General features: G+C 41.3%; 1 protein-coding gene across 11 annotated transcripts in view; it reads left to right on the top strand.

The window, feature by feature from the left end:
• usp45 (ubiquitin specific peptidase 45) overlaps positions 1 to 25,613 on the top strand; it is a 203,442-nt gene that overhangs the window by 75,769 nt on the left and 102,060 nt on the right. For all 11 annotated transcript variants that reach the window (XM_041187566.1, XM_041187570.1, XM_041187569.1 and 8 more), the window contains 3 exons: positions 5,485 to 5,621; positions 8,739 to 8,834; positions 20,651 to 20,781. In XM_041187566.1, coding sequence (XP_041043500.1) covers positions 5,485 to 5,621; positions 8,739 to 8,834; positions 20,651 to 20,781 — 364 coding nt within the window. The remainder of the gene's footprint in view (positions 1 to 5,484; positions 5,622 to 8,738; positions 8,835 to 20,650; positions 20,782 to 25,613) is intronic.

Below are 25,613 nucleotides of genomic sequence, written 5' to 3'. Positions count from 1 at the left end.
CCTTCCCTGTAGCAACAGTGGGTGCCTTGCAGTAATATTACTGGATTTTGTTTATAGATTAAGAATCTATATAGATTGTTGCCTGGAAAAGATGCTTATTTGTGAGCCTAGCTAAGTAGAATTTTTTTGTGAAATGTTATAAGACTAAATTTAACTGTGAAACTGTAGCCTTGTGTATGTTTAAGTTTTATTTTCTTTTGCTAATAAATGTTTTAATTTAATATTTAAAATCTCCAAAAGTGGTAGTGGAATATTTACTTCTGATTTCAGGACACATACCTTCTCGTAATAAATACAAATTGCAAATTGTTGTGATACCTTGACCAAGTTTCCCTTTGGGATTTGGTCAGCGCAGCAGTTACCACCTGCCATAGCATAACAAAATTGGGGGCTCTTTGCGGGATTTAAAAAAAAATCCTTGATTGGCTTGGAGTTGGTGAATCTGAAGGCCGCGAGTGCGAGAAGAACACTGAATTCAGGAGTTGGTGTTGAGCGATTTTAAAGTGGTTAGACTGCGAACATGGCTTTAGCAATTGCTAAGGCTTTCCTGGAAGTGGAAGATGTAACCCTGACTGCTTTACAATAAGTAACTAAGGCTCAGTTAACAGAGCTGGTGGATAGGATTAATTGCAGGGGCGAGGAAAGCAGACGTAGTTGAAGTCCTAGCGCAAGCTTTAAAAAGGAGACCTCAGATATGAGGAAGGTTCTGATGGTGAAATGACCACCTTCAACCCAAATCCTAGTGGGGAGATATTTAAGTTTGTGCAGGCTCTTCCAAAGTTTGTGGAAAGGGATGTAAAGGCTTTCTTTATTTCATTTGAGAAGATAGCTAAGCAAATGAAATGGCCGCAAGAAATCTGGACATTGCTTTTACAGAGTGCGTTCATAGGTAGAGCTCATGAGATAAATGCATTGCTGTCAGTAGAAGTTTCTGTGGATTATGATGCAGTAAAAAAAAGGCTATTCTTTGTGCATATGAGTTGGTTCCTGAGGGATACAGGCAGAAATTTCAGAATGTAAGGAAACAGCCTGGACAGATTGGTGTTGCTATTGAGAGAGTAAAACAAAGTAATTTTTACGGTTTGATATGGACATTAAAAGTAGAGACAACATATGAAGCTCTAAGATAAGTAATTCTTTTGGAAGAATTTAAAGATTTACTTACTTCGATAGTTAGAACCTATGGCGAAGAGCAGAGGGTTAAAACAACTAGGCAAGCAGCAGAGATAGCTGATGATTATGAGCTGGTCCATAGATCAAAACCCTTTTTCCGTCACCCCTTTAAATCCTAGAAGGATAGAAGGTGGGAAGATTAAAGGCAGATAGTCAGGGAAGCAAAGGGACAACTGGGAATTCTCAGGAAATTTCCCCTCAGATCAGAAGGGAAGGTGCTGAGGGTAGAAGTGACACTTGAAGACTTAAATGTTTCCATTGTAATAAGGTTTGACACAAAGTCAAGTGTTGGATGTTACATGGAAAACCAGTTGCTTTTGTGCAAGTAGTAAAGAAGGGACAGGTAGTGCCTAAAGAAGTGGGAATACGTTCACAACTTACCCAAGGGAATGTCGAAAGCAGACTACAGAGATTTTTAAAGATTTTATATGTGAAGGGAAAGTCTGTCCATGTGTACAGGGTGGAGCAGGCGAAGATATCAAAATTTTAAGGGACACGGGCTAATCAGTGCTTAATGTTATGGGATGGTACTATTTGTTGTCCAGAGGCGTTTTTGAGGAAAGAGCATTAACAAAGTGGAAATCATGGAGAAACTAAACAAAATCCATTGTGTAAGGTAAAGTTAAAAAGGCTGAAAACAGTAGGTGAGATGATAGTTGGGGTAGTGGAAAAATTGCCCACTTCAGGGGTTCAATTTATCTGAGGAAATAATTTGGTTGAGTTACAGATGTTGGTGATGCCTACTGTAATCAAGCAGCCTGTGGCGATGCAATCACCAGAGGTCTTGCAGAAAGAGCATCCTTGATTGTTTCCAGATTGTGTTGTAATGAGATCATAAACTCACGGTTGAAACAAGAGGAGAAAGAATCTAAAAGACGGGAAGAATGCTGACATCTGCCTTTGAAAAGATTGTTCAGGAAGAGAAGGTTGGAGAAATTATGCTGAAGTATTTAGCTCAGTGAAGTTAGTATAGTTACAGCAGAAGTATTCACAAATAAAGCAGTTATACCAGACAGCTTATTCTGAAACAGGCAGAATGTATTCTAGAGTGTTATTACTTTAAAAATAATGTGTTAATGAGGAAATGGAGAACTCCTCATGCTCTGGCAGATGAAAAGTGGGCGGTAGTACATCAAATGGTAATTCCATCTGGATATAGAAATAAAATATTAAAAGTGTTTCATGAAATTCCAATAGCTGGACATTTAGGAATTAGGAAAACTCATGATAAAATACAAAAGCATTTCTATCGGCCTTGACTGCGTAAAGATGTAGTCAAATTCTGACGAACATGTCACATATATCAGTTGATAGGGAAACCTCAAGCAGTAATTAAACCTGCACCTTTAATTCTGATTCCAGCATGTGAGGAACCTTTTACCAGGGTCCTGATGATTGTGAAGGGCCCCTTCCTAAGACCAAAAGTGGAAATCAGTATTTGCTGACAATTCATGGATATGTCCACTAGATTTCTGGAAGCAATGCCTTTATGAAATATTACAGTAAAGAGGATTGCAGAGGAGTTGACTAAATTCTTTACAAGATATAGGTTACCAAAAGAAATACAGTCGGATCAGGGTTTGAATTTCATATCACAGTTACTTAAGGAAGTAATGAACAGCCTAGGAATAAAGCAGTTTAAGCCCTCTGCTTATCACCCTGAATCACAGGGTGCTTTAGAAAGATGGCATGAAACTTTAAAGACATACTTTAAAGAAACTTTAAAGAGCATATAGTCAAGACTACCTTCAGGACTGAGATTGAGAGATTCCATCCTTCTTGTTTGCTATTAGGGATGCCCTAACAAATTAACAGGGTTTAGCCCTTTTGGATTAATCTGTGGTCATGAAGTAAGGGGACCATTCAAGCTGATTCAGGAGAAGCTAGTGGGTCAAAGTGCGGAAACCTCTCTCCTGGATTATGAGACAAAATTCAGAGAAAGATTGAACAGAGCATGTGAATTAGCTAGGGAACATTTAAAGATATCACAGAAGAGATGAAGACAAATGCAGATAAGAGGGCACAGGCTCATAGATTTGTTGCTGGAGGAAAAGTGTTAGTCTTGTTGCCAGTGTCAGGTAAACCATGAAAGGCAAAGTTTAGTGGGTCTTACTGGGTTGAAAAGAAATTGAGTGAAGTAAATTATTTGATAAATACCCCAGATAGAAGAAAGAGCTAGAGTCTGTGTCATGTAAATATGCTTAAAAAGTACTTTGATAGGGAAGATAACCAAAATGAGGTATTAGTAGTGGTAGATAAGAAAAGGAGATAGAAGTGAAGGATTCTGAAATTGACGTTCCTCTGATTAATTTGGACAGTGATGAGTGCTTAAGAATCTAAATGTGATACTGAATTACCTTCCAGACAAGTGTCAAAATGATTTGAAAAAGATATGGCAGTCACTCAAAGCTATTTGTGCAAGTAAGCTGGGGAAAATAAATTTGGCTATACATGATGTAGATGTGGGGAATTCAATTTCAATAAGGCAACATCCTTATAGATTAAATCCAGTAAAATTACCCCAAGTGCAAATAGAAACTGAATTCATGCTTCAGAATTACACCATAGAGTCTAGTTGCAGTAACTGGAGTTCAACCATCATGATAGTACTGAAACCAGACAGAACATACAAGTTGTGTGTGTATTATAGAAAAGTGAACGCAGTGACAAAAGCAGATCCATGTCCTATTCCACGGCTGGAAGATTGCATTGAGAAAGTGGGACAATCGGAGTTTATCACAAAGAATGGCTTGCCGCGAGGATATTGGCAAGTATCCTTATCGGAAAAAGCGAAAGAGATATCAGTTTTTATAACACCAGATGGGCTACATCGGTTCAAAGTTATGCCATTTGGTATGAAGAATGCACTTGCAACATTTCAAAGACTAACAAACAAAGTAATTGCAGGACTGAACAATTATGCTGTTTATATTGACGACTTGGGAGTTTTCAGTCAAACGTGGGAGGAGCATTTACAACATCTAAAAGAACCGTTTGATCAACCGCAGGAAGCAAATTTGATAGTGAACTTCGCTAAGAATGAATTTGTGAAAGTGCAAGTTACATATCTAGGATATGGTCAGGTGGCTCCACGAGATGTGACAGTAAGAGTCATCATGAATTTCCCAGTGCCTACAACAAAACAGGAAGTTTTGAGATTTCTAGGCATGAGTGGATTTTATTGGAAGTTTGTACCAAGTTTTTGCAGTGTGATTGCTCCATTGACTGAACTACTAAAAAGGAACAAGAAATTTCAATGGACACAGAAGTGTCAGAATGCATTTGACAGTTTAAAAACTGTGTTGATTACTACACAAGTTTTGGCAGCACCTAATTATGGCAAGCAGTTTAAGTTGGCTATTGATGCAAGTAATGTGAGTTACAAGAAGATGAAACAGGAATTGAAAAGCTGGCAGGATATTTTTCACAGAAGCTGAATGTACATTAGAAAAGATACTCAACCATCAGAAAAGAGACTTAAGGTCTGGTGTTAGCATTGCAGCATTTCAAGGTTTATGTTGCAAGTAATTCTTCAGAAATGACTATTTATACAGACTTCAAATCTTTTAGATTTCTGTAAAAGTTTCGAAACCAGAATGCCAGACTGTTCAGATGGAGTTTCTCTTTGGGATCTGGACAGCTCGGCAATTACCACTTGCCATATCATAACAGTTCACATTGCATTTCTTCCATACTGGAGCAGCCAAACACAGATTAAAGCACCACTTTGCCACCTGTTCACAAGTACACCCCCAAACTCCCTGTTGTTTGCAACTTCAACTATGATATAGTTGTAGAGGCTTAATGTGCTTAATTTGGTTGTGTCTTAAATAAACTGCCTCATTAGAATCTAGAAACATGAAAGTCTGTGGATGGAACCATATCCATATCTTGTTGATGTTGTTCCTCCTGTTTGTGTCATTGCCAATTCTGCACTCTGCATTCCAGTTCTTGATTCTCATAGCTGTTTCAAACCCTACAGTTTCAAACGTAAAAACATTTAATTTAGTAGACAGATTAGCTGCTGTATATTCTGAACATAGTTCAGGATTTCTGTATATTTGACTTCAAGCAGATCAGAATGTAAAATACAGTTCTATAGTATGTAAGTGTGAGAAGTTTAAGGCAGGGGATTGGTGGGATAAATCCTTGTGTATTATTTTAAACAAAAGAAAATTTGAAGTAAGTTTGAAATGTTTTTGGATACTAAATGTGTCTGTTGTCCACAAACACGTTAAACACGTGTTTAATAATGCCAAAGTACAAAATATTGCCGATTTTTGTGAGACCTATCTTTGACTCTTTTTATAGGTTCGAATTCTAAATCGATGAAGGTTCGAGATGAAAATACAGATAGCAGTGAAACTGTGAGAGGAAAACACGTGGCTATTCCAGTCAAAGGACTATGCAATTTAGGAAACACTTGCTTCTTTAATGCTGTTATGCAAGTAAGAAACTGGAACAAAATATTTCCCTCTTCTCTATGTTCCTAGTTTGTTCACTTCTGTTTTTTACTTCCATTTCATTATCTCTGCACCTGTGAGCATCTGGAGTAACACCATTTTTCAAGAAGGGAGGGAGAGAGAAAACTGGGAACAACAGGCCAGTTAGCCTGACATCAGCCATCAGGAAAGTGCTGGAATCTATTATTAAGGAAGTCTTAATGATTCATGTAGAAAAGTATAGCATGAATAGAAAAGTCAACTAAAGGGAAATCCTTTTTGACAAATCTATTAGAGTTTTTTGAGTATATAACTAGCAAAGGGGAATCAATAGATGATGTATACTTGGATTTCCAAAAGGTATTTGATAAGGTGCCACACAAAAGTCGAATACACAAGATAAGGGTTCATGGAGTTGGTGGTGATGCATTAGCATGGGTAGAGGATTGCTTAACAGGCAGGAAGCGCAGACTAGGGATAAACAGGATATTTTCAAGGTGGCAGACCGATCAGTGGACTGCCACATGGATCAGGGCTCGGGCCTCAGCTATTCACAACCTATATTAATGACTTAGACAGATAGTAAATTAAACAGGTTTGCCAGCAATACAAAGCTAGGTGAGAATGCAAGCCATGTGGAGGACACAAAGAGGCTGCAAAGAGATATAGACAAGCTAAGTGAGTGGGCAACAAGGTGGCAGATGGAGAATAATGTGGGGAAATATGAGGCTATTCATTTTGGCCATATGAATAGAAATGCAGAATATTTTTTAGAAGGCTTGAAACTTTGTGCTTGTACAAGGAATATGAAAAGTTAGCAAGCGGATACAGCAAACAATTTTGAAAACAAATGGCATGTTGACCTTTATTGCAAGGAGATTACAAGAATTTTACGGGGCTTTGGTGAGACCACACCTAGGATACTGTGTGCAGTTTTGGTTTCCATAATCAAGAAAGGATATACTTGCATTTGAGGCAGTACAATGAATGTTCACTAGATTGGCGCCTAGGATGAGGGGATTGTCCTGTGATGAGAGGCTGAGTAAATAGGGTCTGTATTCTCTGGAGTTTAGAAGAATGAGAGGTGATCTCATTTAAACATTCAAGATTGTGAAGGGGCCTGACAGGATAGATCCTGAGAGATTGCTTCCCCTGACTTGGGAATGTAGAAAAAAGGGGCACAGTTTGGGGATAAAAGGCTGATCATTTAGGATTGAAATGAGGAGAATAAAAGCAAAATACTTCAAATGCTGGAAATCTGAAATAAAAACAGAAAATGCTGGAAAAACTCAGCAGGTCTGGGAACATCTGTGGAGAGAGAAACAGAGTTAATGTTTCAAGTCTGTATGACTCTTCAGAGCGTGAAAAGAGAAATTTCTTCAATCAAAGGGTTGTGAGTCTTTGGAATTCTCTATCACAGAGGGTTGTGGATGCACCATCATTGAATATATTTCGTAGAATTATAGAAGGTTTGCGGCACCGAAAGAGGCCACTTGGCCCATCGTGTCTGCACCAGCCAAAAAATTAGCCACCCAGCCTTAATCCAATTTTCCAGTATTTGGTTGTAGCCTTGAGATGCATAGCCAGACACCTTTCAAATGAGTTGAGGATTTCTGCCTCTACTACCCTTTCAGGCAATGAGTTCCAGACTACCACAACCATCTTGGTGAACCCTCTCCCCTCTAATCCTTCTACCTATCACTTTAAATCTATGCCCCCTAGTCACTGACCTCTCTGCTAAAATAAATAGCCGTCCCATCCACTCTATCCAGACCTTTCACAATTTTGTACGTCTCAAACAAATCTCCCCTTAGCCTCCTCTGTGCCAAAGCGAACAACCCCAGCCTATCCAATCTTTCCTCAATGCTGCAATTTTCTAGTCCTGCCAACATCCTCGTAAATCTCCTCTGTACCCTCTAATACAATTACATCTTTTCTATAATAAGGTGACCAGAACTGTACTCAAGTTGTGGCCTAACTGATGTTTTATTTGGTTCCAGCATAACCTCCTTGCTTTTATATCCTATGCCTCAGCTAATAAATTCAAAAATTCCATTTGCCGCCTTAACCACTTTATCAACCTGTCCTGCTACCTTCAGGGATCTTTGGACATTCACTCCAAGGTGTCTCACTTCCTCTATCCCTCTTAGTGTCCTTCCCATTTATTGTGTAATCCTTTGCCTTGTTAGACGTTACCTTCCCAAATGCATTAACTCACACTTCTCTGGGTTGATTCCATTTGCTACTTTTCTGCCTACCTGATCAATCCATTCATATCTTCCTGTAGTCTACAGGATCCTGCTCGCTATCTTATCATGCAGCTAATTTTTGTGTCATTTGCAAACTTTTTGATAGTTCATCCTACATTTACATCCAAATCATTTAATATATACCACAAAAAGCTGAGGACCTAGTCCTGCACCCTGCAGGATCCCACTAGAAGCAGTCTTCCAGTCGCAAAAACAGCCATCAGCAATTATCCTTTGTTTCCTGCCACTGAGCCAGTTTTTTTTAACCAGTCTGCCATGTTGGGACCTTGTCGAAAGCCTTGCTAAAATCCGTGTGAGCCATATCAACTACACTACCCTCATCAACCTTCCTTGTTATTTCCTCAAAAAATTCAATCAAATTCAAGGCTGAGATAAACAAATTTTTGCCCTCAGAGAATCAAGGAATATCTGGAGTAGACAGGAAGTGGAGTTTAGGCAGAAGTTCAACCATGATTGTATTGAATGGTGGAGCAGGCTCAATGGGACCTATGGTCTTCTCCTATTTTTTAGCGTTCTTAAGTTCTTTAATTTGATGCAGAATTTAGCATAAGGAATGATAGGCAGAAAATGCACAAAACACTTTGTGTTGAAGCGAGCCAAAATTTGTTTCCAGAGAAAGTTTAGAATCAATGTATCAAAAGGTAGTATATTTCTATTACTTAGAATATTTCACTCTGATCTACTTCATATCAGGAACAGTTCCTAGAACTTGAAGCTATGCAAACTAACTGGAAAGTGTAAAATTAAACCTAGCAAATATTTGAAATCTTTGGTTCCCGGATAGGTCAGTTAAGTTTCTTCTTATTCACACCTGTTGTTTATTTTATCACATGAGTTTTGTTCATTTTTTCAGAACGTGGCTCAAACCCATTTACTTGGCGACTTTATGCATGAGATGAAGGAAAAGGGGACAAAGCTGAAGATCTGTCCACCCACAGAGTCAAATTTGGTAAGTGAATAAACTTGCTGTGCTACATATCACTCTTGAATATTGGGCACAGATTGCTAAAGTTGAATTAAGCTAGATTCACAGTTCTGGGGAAGGGACATGGTGTGAAGCACCTAGGAACCTTTTATTGAGTTGACGTTTCGAGTCCTCATGACCCTTCGACAGAACTTGAGTTCGAGTCCAAGAAAGAGTTGAAATATAAGCTGGTTTAAGGTGTGGGTGTGGGGGGCGGAGAGAGAGAGAGAGAGAGAAGTGGAGGGGGTTGGTGTGGTTGTAGGGACAAACAAGCAGTAATAGAAGCAGATCATCAAAAGATGTCAACAACAATAGAACAAAAGAACACATAGGTGTTAAAGTTAAAGTTGGTAATATTATCTAAACGAATGTGCTAATTAAGAATGGATGGTAGGGCACTCAAGGTATAGCTCTAGTGGGGGTGGGGAGAGCATAAAAGATGTAAAAAAATTTTTTTTTTAAAAAAATAATGGAAATAGGTGGGAAAAGGAAAATCTATATAATTTATTGGAAAAAAAAGGAAGGGGGAAACAGAAAGGAGGTGGGGATGGGGGAGGGAGCTCACGACCTAAAGTTGTTGAATTCAATATTCAGTCCGGATGGCTGTAAAGTGCCTAGTCGGAAGATGAGGTGTTGTTCCTCCAGTTTGCGTTGGGCTTCACTGGAACAATGCAGCAAGCCAAGGACAGACATGTGGACAAGAGAGCAGGGTGGAGTGTTAAAATGGCAAGCGACAGGGAGGTTTGGGTCATTCTTGCGGACAGACCGCAGGTGTTCTACAAAGCGGTCGCCCAGTTTACGTTTGGTCTCTCCAATGTAGAGGAGACCACATTGGGAGCAACGAATGCAGTAGACTAAGTTGGGGGAAATGCAAGTGAAATGCTGCTTCACTTGAAAGGAGTGTTTGGGTCCTTGGACGGTGAGGAGAGAGGAAGTGAAGGGGCAGGTGTTGCATCTTTTGCGTGGGCATGGGGTGGTGCCATAGGAGGGGGTTGAGGAGTAGGAGGTGATGGAGGAGTGGACCAGGGTGTCCCGGAGGGAGCGATCCCTACGGAATGCCGATAGGGGGGGTGAAGGGAAGATGTGTTTGGTGGTGGCATCATGCTGGAGTTGGCGGAAATGGCGGAGGATGATCCTTTGAATGCGGAGGCTGGTGGGGTGAAAAGTGAGGACAAGGGGGACCCTATCATGTTTCTGGGAGGGAGGGGAAGGCGTGAGGGCGGATGCTCGGGAGATGGGCCGGACACGGTTGAGGGCCTTGTCAACGACCGTGGGTGGAAAACCTCGGTTAAGGAAGAAGGAGGACATGTCAGAGGAACTGACATGTTTTGAAGGTAGCATCATCGGAACAGATGCGACGGAGGCGAAGGAACTGAGAGAATGGGATGGAGTCCTTACAGGAAGCGGGGTGTGAGGAGCTGTAGTCGAGATAGCTGTGGGAGTCGGTGGGTTTGTAATGGATATTGGTGGATAGTCTATCACCAGAGATTGAGACAGAGCGATCAAGGAAGGGAAGGGAAGTGTCAGAGATGGACCACGTGAAAATGAAGGAGGGGTGGAGTTTGGAAGCAAAATTAATAAATTTTTCCAAGTCCCAACGAGAGCATGAAGCGGCACCGAAGTAATCATCGATGTACCGGAGAAAGAGTTGTGGAAGGGGGCCGGAGTAGGACTGGAACAAGGAATGTTCCACATACCCCATAAAGAGACAGGCATAGCTGGGGCCCATGCGGGTTCTTCTCCGCCGATGCTGCCAGACCTGCTGAGTTTTTCCAGGTAATTCTGTTTTTGTTTTTGTTTTGGATTTCCAGCATCCGCAGTTTTTTTGTTTTTAACCTTTTATTGACATTGGTGTGCATCATCAATTGGGACCAAATTACCTTTGATCCTAATGCTGTATCAAAGCCATTGAATATGTCAGAGCTTGTTTCCCCTCAGCCAGGAACAGAATTACCTTCACTCAATGGCATTACCATCACTGAATCCCCCACTATCAACATCCTGGGGGTTACCATTGACCAGAATGTGAACTGGACTAACCATATAAATACTGTGGCTACAAGAACAGGCCAGCAGCTAGGAATTCTGCGGCGAGTAACTTACCCCCTGACTCCCCAAAGTCTGTCCACCATCTGCAAGGCACAAGTCTGGAGTGTGATGGAATACTCCCCACTTGCCTGGTTGAGTGCAGCTCCCACAATACTCAAGAAGCTTGACACCATTCAGGACAAAGCAGTCTGCTTGCTTGGCACCCCTTCCACAAACAATCGCTCCTTCTATCACCAACAAGCAGTGGCAGCAGTGTGTACCATCTACCAGAAGCACCACAGAACCTCATCAAGACTCCTTAGGTAACACCTTCCAAACCCACGACCGCTGCTATCTAGGACAAGGCAGCAGATAAATGAGAACACCACCACCTGGAAGTTCCTTTCCGAGCCACTCACCTTCCTGACTTGGAATTATATCGCCGTTCCTTCGCTGTTGCTGGGTCAAAATCCTGTAACTCCCGCCGTAACAGCACTGTAGATGTACCTACACCACAGGAACTGCAGTGGTTCAAGAAGACAGCTCACCACCACCTGCTCAAGGGCAATTAGGGATGGGCAATAAATGCTGACCAAGCCAGTGATGCCCACATCCCGTAAATTAATTTTTAAAAATCTACAAGTTGCATCCTTCATTTGTGGAATCTTAATCTTTTTTCACATTATTTGTTAGCCTACAGCAGGCTTGTCCAACCTTTTCATGTTGGAGGGCCACATTTAAATTTTTTTCCTCATTCAAGGGGTCAATGATCAAATTTCAGTAAGATCACGTTTAATACAACATTAAGTATGAGTTTTAAAAATATCAATGTCAAAGCATAATTCTTTTTTAAATAATTAATAAAAATGCCCATTAAAATGTGCCAAGTTGCAAAGTTCACTAATAAAACCTTTTATTTTTTCTTTTCACTTAAGCAGCGCTAGAGGGAGACAGACTAGGCCCCAGGGTCATCAGGGAAGTGGTAGGGACCAGGCCTTAGTTAAGGAGTTGGGTGAAACAAACACCAACCTTACATTCGCTTCTGGTGGCGCACATTCCGTGCTGGCCTCCAAAGAATTCATACAAAAGCAGGGGTCAGACACGGGTTGCCTTTCAGCCTGGATTTTCCTCCTGGCCTGACCTGCTTTGTGGATAGTTTTTTGGGGAGGGGGATCTCTGGCTGCTCCTGGGCTTACCCGACCTCTGGCCGCTCCTGAACCTACCTGACCTCCAGCCGCTCCTGGGCCTCCCCAGTTGCCGGACCTTGTCGCTTCCTGCGTGGCACTCTGCTTACGGATCCTCTCCTGATCCCTTGGTTTCTTCTCTCGCGCTCTGCTTTTCCTCGTGGCCTCCCCACTTGCTCTGCCCTCTTGGCCCGTTGCTCCTTCAGCCAGTGCCTGTGCAGGAGATCAGGAGATAACGTACACTCTGAAAACAAGGGAGCAGCCATTCACCTTCACACTACTCGCTGTTTGTCCAATGAGAGACTGATTTTTTTCCTGAATTTGCTGCTGATAGGCTCACCAGTGAGCCTATCAGCCGCAAATGCAGGAGAGATTCGGTCTCTGATTGGAGGAACGGATCCTTGTAGATCTTTCATGCAACTTGTGGTAATTTGAACAGTGATCCCATGGGGCGGATATGGAGACTTTAAGAGCTGGGTTATGTCCTGCAGGCCAGGAGTTGGACAAGCCTTGTCTATAAAGTAGGAAGCAATTTTAAACATTTTAATTGTTTGTATTTTTAAAATAAAATTTTCAAAACAGCTGAGAGTAATCAAAGCTTAATTGTGTTCAACTCTTATTAGTGCAATCATTGCCAGAATTTTGAAATTAAATTCTTAATTTTTTGTTGTCATTACTATGTGCTGTTGAATTCCTTTCCTTATTAACTGACCAAACCTTTTGCTTTCCTGGTTGTTCTCCATTTTCTTGTAGTTTCCATGCTTTGCATCATCTGATGCTGACCAATACCTTCCAAGTTGTGAATCTCAAATCAATCAATGGCCTTTAATCATTGCAATCAATGCACCAGTTTACACAATGGTTGATGGCCATGAAAAATGCCTGCCTTGGTACAAACTAACGAGGATATTCTGTGCTACTCAGGAGAAAATTCAGAAAAAGAGCCAGTGGAAAACTAGCTACCACATCTCAATCAAACTGCACTGGATCCTTGGTGCTAGACCTTATTGTGCATGTCTTGGGCTCGGTTTTGTCTCACACTCTTTCCTATAGCAAAAGATCCAAGTCAGTGCCAACAAGCCATGTTTCTGGAGCCACAAATCAGGAGACTGTTTGACCATGTATGACATTGTCAGGTAGCACCACCCAGGGGCTCTCAATGTTAACTAACAATAGTTTACAAAAGCAAAGTACTATGTACACTGGAAGTCTGAAATTAAAATAAGAAATGCTGGAAATACTCAGCAGGCCAGGTAGCATCTGTGGATAGAGAAGCAGAATTAAAATGTATCAGGTCAATGCCTTTTCATCAGAGCTGGGAGAAGTTAGAAATGTCATAGGTTTTAAGCAAGTGAAAGTGGGGAGGGACAAAGAACAAAAAGGAAGGTCTGTGATAGAGTTGAAGACAGGAAAGATTAAATGACAAAAGAGTTGATGGTGAAAGGCCAAAGGTAAAGGAACAAGTAAAGAAACAAAAGATATATCCAGAGGAGGTGTGAATGGCAGAATAATGAACAGCTGTCATCCAGAAATAGAAACAAGTGAAAAACGAAACCAAAACTAAAACCTTTATGGAACAGGAAACTGAAGGAGGCAAAGGTTACAGTCTGAAGTTGTTGAACTAATTGTTGAATCTGAAAGCTCTAAAGTGTCTAATCATAACATAAGGTGCTGTTCCTCAAGCTTACGGTGAGCTTCATTGGAACATTGCAAGAGGCCAAGGTCAGAGGGGTCAACAAGAGAGCACTGAGAATTAAAATGTCAGGTGACAGGAAGCTATGGGCCATGCTTGTGCACTGAGCAAGGTGTTCCACAAAGCAATTACCCAATCAATTAAAAGAAGGACATATAATTTGTTGTTTCACCTGGAGGAATGTTTTGGGCTTTGAATGGTGAAGAGAAATGAGGTAAAAAGGCAGGTGTTGCATCTGCTATGCTTGCATGGAAAGGTGGACTATTGGTCATCGACCTGAAACATTAACTTGTTTCTTTCTTGACAGATGCTGACTGTCCTGCTGAGGATTGCCAGCATTTTCTGACATTTTGCACTTCTTTCAACCGCCAATGATTCTGAATAGAGTGGCCTTCTTAACTCAGGATGTGGGTGGAAACATAAATCTTTTTGAACTTATTTCAGATCTGAATCCATTCTTGGTGCACTTCCTACAACACCTGGATGTGAGCGGAGTGTTGAGATGGTGTTTGGCTTGCTGCTGTGTTCTGGTTTGTTTGTAGGCATGTTGTTGAGGAAAGATGCCAAGACCTTTATAATATCTGGGTTGTTATAATCTAGCTAAAATTTGTTAAAAGGGCTATCTGGTGGAGGTAATATTCCCTGGTAGTTCCTTTCCGTCAGGGAGAGTTAGATCAGTTCTTCAAACCCATTTAAGCATCTGTGAGGCCTGTCTTTCTCATCCTTAAGTGAGAGTGATCATCTGAGGAGTGCACCTGATCTGGAATAGTCCCAAAAATGGACTAGGGTTATAATCCACTTCAGCTGGTGCCAACATGGGGCCTGAGTTGATACAGAAACCTATACTTATCTTTATATCTAAAAAGTATTCCTTAGATTACTAAGTATAGAAGGAGTGTTTTACTGACAGTGGTACCAAAATGCAGATTTAAGTATCTAGAGACAACAAGTCCCTGATCCGGCCTTGTAGATCAGAACTCCCTTGATTTCACATTGAAGTTTAGAAATTTCTTATAAAGATCAGTATAAATCCTAACCAAGGTTAGATCATGACAAAATGGCAAACGCTGTTGGAATTGGCCAAGCCTCTCTTTTAGGAAACTCAAACAATTGCTTTATTAAAGCAAATAATCCTATCCCAAAAAGTCCACAAGGTCAGGCAGTTGGTCTTCGAGATAGAAGGTTTTGATACCGATGGAGCCATTAGAGCCCATGGCACTATTGAAGCTAATCCTCAGGGCAAGGAGATACAAAACATATAAGCACGTTTAGGATTCCTGAACTTTATTAACTCTTTAACACCAATCTTTGCTGAACTCTCAGCAACCCCGGATGGACGAGGTGGTGAATGGATCATTCACTTTTTTCACCAGATGATTACTCCAAACCGCAGCATTATGCCATGCTGGACAAAAGGCTGTAGACCTAGAGCAAAGGGGCTTACAAGAGCCTCTCAATATTCACATGAGGATGTCCCCTAAAGTGGCAGCTGCTGTTTTTACATAATGAGATTCACATTATGCTTTTTCAGTTCAATCCTTATAATTTTTCCAATGTTGAGAGAAGGCACATTTAAAAAAAGAGAATCATGACAATGGTAGTTCAATGCCTCATTAAGGCATGACCTGTTCAAGGGAAACATCCCACTCCCATCTATACTGAGATACCAGATTTGAGATCAGTACTGAGGATGGCTTCTGATGAGAAAAAAGCTACCCAGATCTGATATGATAAATGGGCATCATTTCAGAATGATTCTACACTCATTTTTAAAATCCTATCCTCAGGCATGGGCTCAGAGCACCACCTCCCCCACCCCGACCCCATCATGGAGGTTGCTGACATGGAGGAGGGAATTAAGCAAGTGCTTATGAGATCACTTACAAAACGCCATCAGGTTATTTACTGTGATGGGTCATCACTGATGACTAAAAACGGGACATCCCAACAATCCTCAGCTGGGATGGGTAAAGTAGTAGGGACTTTTCTAGACTCCTATTCTTTTTACCAGAAGAATTACTATTCATACAGCTTGGCCATAAGACAACACAGTATGCTGAAGCAGCAGCACTATGGTATATTTTAGAAAAGGCAGACCTTAATAAACCCACATCGATCTGTACAGATAGTGAGTATTGTAAACGAAGATACAACCAGGACTTAAGTGTTCTGGGAACAGGAAGGCTTTATCAATCATAGGGGTAAACCCATAAATCATAAGTCATTTTGGGAGGACATTCTCTGTTTGAGGACGAGAAAACAAAATTTTCAGATTATTCATCTAAACGGGCATATCACTGGTACAGTACACTCAAAGGGCAACAGTCTTGCAGATGAACAGTCGAATCATTCAGTCTGCATGACACCCCCTTGAGAGGGGCCTGCCAAAGTTAATGTTATCACATGGGCAAAAAGGGCAGCTAATCAGGATGGGGAACAGATCTAACCTGTCTCTCTCTGAACTTGCTGCACTCCGTTCTCTCAGGTCCAACCCTGACATTGTCATCAAACCCGCTGACAAGGGTAGTGCTGTTGTCTGACGCACTGACCTCTATCTCGCAGAGGCTGAGCGTCAACTCGCAGACACTTCCTCCTACCTCCCCCTGGACCATGACCCCACCACTGAACATCAAGCCATTGTTTCCAGGACTGTCACTGACCTCATCTCCTCTGGAGATCTTCCTCCCACAGCTTCCAGACTCATAGTCTCCCAGCTTCGGATGGCTCGCTTCTACCTCCTACCCAAAATCCACAAACAGGACTGTCCCGGCAGACTGATCATGTCAGCCAGTTCCTGCCCCACGGAACTCATTTCTTGCTATCTTGACTCCATTCTCTCTCTCCTTGTCCAGTCCCTTCCCACCTACATCCGTGATTCCTCTGACACCCTACATCATATCAACAATTTCCAGTTCCCTGGCTCCGACTGCCTCCACTTCACCATGGACGTCCAATCCCTTTACACCTCCATCCCCCACCGGGATGATCTGATGGCTCTCCGCTTCTTCCTCGAACAAAGGCCCAAACAATCCCCATCCACCACTACTCTCCTCCGTCTGACTGAACTTGTTCTCACACTGAACAATTTCTCCTTAAACTCCTCTCACTTCCTCCAAATAAAAGGTGTGGCTATGGGTACCCGCATGGGCCCCAGCTAAGCCTGTCTCTTTATGGGCTATGTGGAACATTCTTTGTTCCAGTCCTACTCCGGCCCCCTCCCACAACTCTTTCTGCAGTACGTCGATGATTACTTCGGTGCTGCTTCATGCTCTCGTCTGGACTTGGAAAAATTTATTAATTTTGCTTCCAATTTCCACCCTCCATCATTTTCACATGGTCCATCTCTGACACTTTCTTGACATCTCTGTCTCAATTTCTGATGATAGACTGTCCACCAATATCCATTACAAGCCTACCAACTCCCACAGCTACTTGACTACAGCTCCTCACACCCTGCTTCCTGTAAGGACTCCATCCCATTCTCTCAGTTCCTTTGCCTCCGTCGCATCTGTTCTGATGATGCCACTTTCAAAAACAGTTCCTCTGACATGGCTTCCTTCTTCCTTAACCGAGGTTTTCCACCCACAGTGGTTGACAGGGCCCTCAACCGTGTTCGGCCCATCTCCCGCGCATCCGCCCTCACACCTTCCTTTCCCTCCCAGAAACATGATAGGACTCCCCTTGTCCTCACTTATCACCCCACCAGCCTCTGCATTCAAAGGATCGTCCTCTGCCATTTCCGCCAACTCCAGCATGATGCCACCACCAAACACATCTTCCCTTCAACCCCGCCCCGCCGCCCCCCCCCCCCACCCCCCCCCCCCCGGCGGCATTCTGCAGGGCCCCTCCATGACACCCTGGTCCACTCTTCCATCACCCCCTACACCTCAACCCCACCCACTGCACCTTTCCATGCAACCGCAGAAGGTGCAACACCTGCCCCTTTACTTCCCCTCTCCTCACCGTCCAAGGGCCCAAACACTCTTTTCAAATGAAGCAGCATTTCACTTGCACTTCCCTCAATTTAATCTACTGCATTCGTTGCTCCCAATGCCGTTTCCTGTACATTGGAGAGACCAAATGCAGACTGTGTGACTGCTTTGCAGAACACCTTCGGTCTGTCTGCAAGCATTACCCAGACCTCCCTGTCGCTTGCCATTTCAACACTCCACCCTGCTCTCATGCCCACATGTCTGTCCTTGACCTGCTGCATTGTTCCAGTGAAGCTCAATGCAAACTGGAGGAACAGCACCTCATCTTCTGACTAGGCACTCTACAGCCTTCCGGACTGAATATTGAGTTCAACAATTTTAGATCATGAACTCTTTCCTCTATCCCCACCCCCTTTCCGATCCCCCCCCTTTTTTTTCCAATAATTTATATAGATTTTTCTTTTCCCACTTATTTCCATTATTTTTAAATGTATTTCCATCCTTTGTTTTATCTCTACCTTTTAGCCTTTTTCGATTCCTTCACCCCACCCCACCCCCACTGGGGCTATCTGTACCTTGCTTGTCCTGCTTTCTACCCTTAATTAGCACATTCCTTAGATAACATCACCACCTTCAACACCTCTTTGTCCTTTTGTCTGTGACATCTTTTGGTTATCTCCACCTATCACTGGCCCTCTATCCAGCTCTACTTGTCCCAACCCCACTTAAACCAGCTTATATTTCACCTCTCTTCTATTTTTACTTAGTTCTGTTAAAGGTTCATTCGGACTCGAAACGTTAACTGTGTTCCTCTCCGCAGATGCTGCCAGACCTGCTGAGTTTTTCCAGGTATTTTTGTTTTTGTGTGGGGGAACTGATTTGTCTATTAAATCCAATAAAAGAGAATCCACCAGGATATCCTTCGAAGTACTTTTACTATGAATCCTCTGCTGATATTTTACTAGTTAAGTTGCCCTCGAGGAAACCAAGAAGTACCCCCAAGTCAAAATGAGAACAGCTGTAATAGAAGCTCATGAGGGTATAGGTCAAGCACATTTTGGTGCCAGAACAGCTTTCTGGAATTTAACTCCTTTATATTGATGGCCCTGCATGCTTGAAGTATATAAAACATACATGGCTAATTGTGATCCATGCCATTTAATTAATAAGTCATCACTTATTAAACCACCACTATTGGTTTCAGTAATGCCTACTCAATGCAGAAATATTTTGTTGATTTCATTGGTCCAAAGCGATATAAACATGTTCTTGTTTGTTTTGATGGAGGACAGTAATATTTTCTGCTGGTTCCTTTCTTTCAGGGAGAGTGGGATCAGTTCTCCAGACCCATTTAAATGTCTGAGGCCTATCTTCTCATTTTTAAGTGAGAGTGATCATCTGAGGAGTACGCCTGATCCAGAATAGTCCCAAAAAACGGCTAGGATTATAACCCACTTCATACAAACTTGAACAAGTGGTCAGTTCACCATCAATTCAGTGTAGCTCTTTAATTACAAGTCTTCAATTGAGAAATTCCAGGAGGAATTGGATCATTATCTGAAAAGGAAGAACGTGCGGGATTACAGGGAGGAGGAGGGGAAATGGCACTAGGTGAATTTGAAAAGCTTGCACAGACATGATGGGTTCAATGACGACCTCCTGTGCTGTAAAAGTTCTGTGAGCTGCAACCCCGAGTATCTTCTTACAACACTTGTATACTCTTCTTCAGGGCTGGACCTGGGTGATATATTGATTGAGCATTATTGTCTTTAAAATGTTCTCCTGAATACAAAATTCCCAAATGGAATATCCAGTTCTTTGTCTAAACCATGGGGTAAAACCAGTCTCATGTTATCCATGTTCCATGAGCTTCTAGAGACATTGCATATACTTTCTGTCCTTGATCAATCAGCCTGTTACATCCTCTTCCCTTACCTTATGCTATTCCTATAATTAATGCCACAATTCCCTTGAAACATCCTATCTTGGCCTTCAAGGCAACTTTCAGGGGCTTAATTATTTGTGTTTGCCTTTTATCAGTTGTTTATGCTTAGAGCTGCTCATCACGCCTGCTGGTAAGCTGTTCATAATGGCTGTCTAGTCCAGCTGTTCTCATTTCTTTCACACTAATTAATTTGCACATTCCAGCGAGAGTTGTTTCCAGTTCCTCTCTTTCAGTAGTTTGTTAATCATCCATGAATCTCAAAGCTGGACATGCCATGGTCTGGAGATGTTTTTGTTTTATGTAACAATTCAAGGTTCGTTCCTGCCCAGGATCTTCCTTATTTGTGAAAAACAGCTTACAGCATTTGGAAGTTTCTGCGTGCCCGCCCAGCCCTCTCCCTCCACCTCTGGGTGTCTGCCTGGCCTTCTCCCTCCATCTCTGCCTCTCCGCCTGGCCCTCTTCCTCCATCTCTGTGTGTCCACCCAGCCCTCCCCTCCGTCTCTGCATGATTTTGCTTTGAAAAGTTTTTCAGTTATGAGAAACACGCAGTTACGTGAAATTTGGTTGATCCTTAAGTTTGGTCAAGTTACAGTAAACTGTACACTAATCTGTACTCTTGCATTAGATGGTGACAGGATGTTTCTCCTGGCTGTGGAACTGGGGACCACAGTCTCAGAATAAGGGGACTGAGATGAGGAAAAATTCCTTCACTGTGGATCTTTGGAATCCTCTAGCCCAGAGAGCTCTGAATGCTCATTTGTTGGATGCTAAGGGAAATAAGAGATATTGCGATCTTGCGAAAAGGTGTAACTGAAGTATAAGGTCAGCCATGATTATATCAAATGGCAGAGCAAGCTCAAAGGGCTGAAAGAACTACTTCTCATATTATGTTCTCCATCCCACTATAAGCAAAGAAAAATGATTTGACATTACTCTTAAATACTTGTAATTTACAATGCAGGTAAGAATGAAAGTAGTGCTATAACACTCTCATATTGTTCTTTTTCGTTTATGTGCAGGATCCATTGATGATAATACTCCCTAGCCCTGGATCTTTGACCTCAGCTGTGTATTTATTCCTTCATAGTATGAAAGAAGCAGGAAAAGGACCATTGGTTCCAAGAATACTTTTCAGTCAGTTATGTCAGAAGTAAGTATATCAGAGAAATGCATTTATGTACTTTATCACATTCTGCAGACATGCATTACTTTTCAGGTGTAGTCACTGTTGTATAAACAGCTGTAGCAACCCATTTAAGTGTCTTAAGGTCCCACAAACAGAAAATCATATATTATGAGTTAATTTATTTTTAATTGTAGTTGAAGGAGGTATGTTGCTAGGACACCGGGAGAACTGCTTTTCAAACACATTGGATACAACAATATTAATGGGCTCTCACAGCAATCCAGCTGTAATGCTGAAGTTTGCACTGCTGTTCCAGGACAAATATTATGTAGGTATATGCCAGGTAAAATGGAAGAACCTTTTTTCCTTTGATTATAGCGAAGGGTAGGGGAAGAGAACCTAAGAAATATGTTTTGTCCAGGGGACAAATCCAATCCAGCCAGTTACTGACTTTCAAGCTGCCCTGACTTATCAGCAAAGTGATGGAAAGCATCGTCGGCAGTGCTATCCAGTGACACTTACTCAACAATAACTTGCGCCAATTTGGGTTCAGCCAGAACTACTTGGCTTCAGACCTCATTACACCATTGGCCTAAAATGGACAAAAGACCTGAATTTCAGAGATGAGTTGAGAGTTACTACCATTAACATTTGACCAAGTGTGGCATCAAGGAGTCCTGGTAATATTGAAGTTAATAGGAATTGGGTTGGGGTGATAGGAAAAGGTATGAGAAGAGAGGGTTCTGGGGGGATGGGACATTGGGACATTCTCCATTGGCTGGAGTCATACCAAGCACAAAGGAAGGTGGGGATGGTTGCTAGAGGCCAACCATCTCAGTCCTAGGACATTGCTGCAGGAATTCCTCAGTGCAGTGTCCTAAGCCCAAGCATGCTCAGCTGCTTCATCAATTAACTTTCCCTCCATCATAAGGTCAGAATGTTTGCTGATGATTGCACAGTGCTCAATTCCATTCCCGCCCTTCCAATAATGAAGTTGCCTGTGCTTGCATGCAGTAAGACTGGAACCACATTTGGGCTTGAGCTGATGCATGACAGGTAACATTTACACCAGAGAAGTGCTAGGGAATGACTATCTCCAAAACAAGAGAGTCTGACCATCTCCATTTGACATTCAACAGCATTGTCTTGGCTGAACCCCTACTATTAACATAACAGGTGTCACCTTTGACCAGAAACCTAACTGGAACAGCCATGTAAGTCACGTGTACTGCAGTGATTTAAGAAGGCAGCTCATCACCACCTTCCCAAGGGCAATTAGGGACGGACAAAGAATGCCAGCAATACTAACAATGTCCACATCCCCAAATGAATGAAAAAAAGATTTAAACCTGCAAGATGTTTGTGAAACTCATACCTGCAGGTTTTTTATTCTGAAATTAAACTCCCCTACATGGAAAAGACTATGGAAGTAAGATGGAGCTTATGCATCTCTTTTTTTCCCTCATTCATTCACTTTTCATGTACAAGTTGGTTTTAGCCATCGCCTTGTAGGAGAAAACCTTATAAGGACATTCTCATTAAGTATAACATATAATTAGGTTTCCTCCCATCACTTTTCCATTTTAGAAGACCTTGCTCTGAGCCTAACCTTAGTTAATGTCTCTATCATCAGCAGCACCTCTCTATCTTCTAAAGAAGTTCCAAGTATTAATTGATTTATGTTTTATAGCCCAATTTGCAGTTTGTACATCAGATATTGGGATTGTGGTGGCATAATGAGAGTCAAATGTCCTTTAGTGTAAGTCATTGTTTTTTGAGGCACAGCCCCTCTTACTATTCTCCTAGTTGGCCTCCCTATCTTAATCGTCTACAAGCCTATTTCCACATCTACATAAATTTCAAACCTCCTTCACCCCATCTTCTCCAGGAGCATTCCATGCGGGCTGTTAGAAGTTTACAGCACAAAAGAGGCCATTCGCCCATCACAACTTTGTCAAACTTGTACTGATAGTACATTCTTTGAAATGAAATACCTCCCATGACAGTTTCTAATCATCATATGAAAACAAGCATCTTTGAGGTCTTGCATTCCATGAGTCAATAGCATTTAATATACTTGAAAAACATGAATCAGGACATGATATTTCGTGATTGTTGGTAGATAAATTTAATGTCAGCATTTATGAAATTGCAAAATGAATGTTCAGATATTTCGTTACTTAGATACTCAGTTAAATACTTTGGCTGTGTTCCCATATAAAGGATTCTTCGCATGTTAGCGGAGTACTGAGGTGGCATATGGACTCAGATTGAACAAAGCTTGCCTGCCCTGCAGGACTGCATGCTTCTTGGGGCAGAAAATTTCTACGGTGCCATGCTGTAGGTGTGTTAATTGTTGCACGTTGTAATTCACTGTCTGAGAATCACCTGTAGAGACATCTGGGAAGGTGAAATGTATAAGGAACCAGTGAAGTAAGAAATTGGGTGTGTACATATGATATATCATTAATAAGAAAATCAAAGATTTTCCCTATGGATTTATCATTTTTAGAACAGCTAAATTTCATGTAAAATGAAAATATAACTAAAATTTAAAACTTGTCAGTTTGGAAAACACAACAACTTAGATTTATAGAAGCCCTTTAACATAGAAAAACATCCAAAGGCACTTGACAGAAGCAAGCTCAGATAAAAAAATCATTGAATCAAATGCAAAAATGTATGTACATTTGGTCCATAGTGTTAGCTCCACACCTGAGTCTGCTACTCCTAAATTCTTTTTTCCTATATCCTCCTTGTATGCTTTTAATATTTTTCTTAAAATGTTCAATACTTTCAGAAATGCCGTGATATATTATGGTTTCAAAAGCTACTTGTGTTGATTTATTCTTACACATACTTGCAGCCCTTAATCCTTGTTGGGCAAATATTATGTACAAGGACAATTGATGGGCAAAAATGTTATCCATAGATTTCCTACTGTTTGTTGTAAAGTTAATTTTGAACTTTATTTAAATAGACAATTACAATTTCTGCCAACTAGTAATAATCTAATATTAAGATGACATCCCTAAATCCTTCTTTCAAAGTTTTAAAAAAAAATTTTTAACCCCTCCAAAACTAGGCATTGATTTTAAATCCAGAATAGTTTGCAACTTTTATATAGTGTGAGACAGGAAAGGGAATAATAACAAAATTGTGCAACTCTTAGTCAAAAATGTGTAATGGAAATAGTTCACATTTTTGTGTATTTAGTGTGTGCATATATTTCCTTCATTAATTAATGTCATTTCTTTCTTCTGTGCAGCAAGGACATCTGCTGCCTAAGGATCTGTGAGTGTAGCAGTGAAAGTAACTAGTGTCTGACATCAGCTGAGCAACAATCCTGAGTGGTTGACATCCCAAGCTAATAATCTTTTATAATTGCCCAGCGGTGTCTTCCACTTGGGACTTTTGCCCTTAGGAGGAAATCTACAGTTGTAGGCAGTAGTCCTTTCTGGTCACGTGACTTCTGAGCATGTGACATTTAAAACAATAACAGCCTAAACGTAGGAGTATGTAGATAAAAACAAAAAAACTGCGGATGCTGGAAATCCAAAACAAAAACAGAATTACCTGGAAAAACTCAGCAGGTCTGGCAGCATTGGTGGAGAAGAAAAGAGTTAACGTTTCGAGTCCTCATGACCCTTCAATTCTGTTTTTGTTGTGTAGGAGTATGTAGACCTAGTAATATGTTTTCCTTTGGATGCAGTACTGCAGTTGTCAGTTATAAGTGATGATTAACTTGTAATTTGTATCTTCAGAAAATTCATTAGTTGCACTTGGGACTTCCTATTCAAGAATGACTGCCATTCTGGCCCCCGTGCGTTAATTATTTCGTAATGTCATAATATCAATACACAGAAACTATCCTTGTGTGTGAGTGACAATATCATATTCCTACCAACTTTTCACTCATGCAGTGCACTTACTAACTTCAGGAAGACTTGCAATAGTCAAGAACATCCAGCACCCAGCTTTTTAATTTTAAAAATTCTGATATTTTTATCTTGATGTTGCAGGTTGCAGCTAAAGATCAGTATAAATAAAGCTTTTGTTGTTTTTCTAACTCATATTCCTTCTGAGATCAATAGAAGAGTTCAATAGAAATCTATGCAATATGTACAGTCATCTGGTAGTACATATCTTGAATATTGCAGAAAAGTGAGGCACTTTGCCAAAGCTTGCACTCATCAGTACAAATGCAAGATTGCCAAATTTCAAATGATCACAACAATTTATACCATAGGAGGAAAGGGTGCTGATTGAATAACAGGTTAAACAAGGCATTTCATGCCGCTAATATGCAGTGGCTATTTTCCATTGACAGGATACTGCCAGCATTTCAAAAAGACATTCTGCCTACTATACAGTTGAGCAACATCGTGTATGAATTTCAGTGCTGGTGCAATGCCAGGAACATGGGTCATGTGTTCCTGCGGTAGGCTGCTCGAATCAAACAGCATGATCCTTCGGTTGTTTGTAATAGGCAGACTACAGATCGTACTCAACCAGTCTGCAATTACAAAACTCAAAATAAAAATGTGTACTGTTAGATGTGATTTTGCAATTGGGCAGCATCTCTTGAACAATCCTGTATGTGCTAATAGCTGCACTAGCAACAAATTTGAGATAAAAACTAGAAAAATTGATTAATTTTGCTTCCAATCTCCACCCCTCGATCATTTTCACATGGTCCATCTCTGACACTTTCCTTCCCTTCCTTGACCTCTCTATCTCAATTTCTGGTGATAGACTGTCTACCAATATCCATTACAAGCCTACCGACTCCCACAGCTACCTCGACTACAGCTCTTCATGCCCCACTTCCTGTAAGGACTCCATCCCATTCTCTC

This window comes from Carcharodon carcharias, chromosome 5 (genome assembly GCF_017639515.1).
Source record: "Carcharodon carcharias isolate sCarCar2 chromosome 5, sCarCar2.pri, whole genome shotgun sequence".
NCBI lineage: Eukaryota > Metazoa > Chordata > Chondrichthyes > Lamniformes > Lamnidae > Carcharodon > Carcharodon carcharias.
Note: the sequence above shows the minus strand (reverse complement) of the source record. Positions and strands in the feature narration are given on the sequence as shown.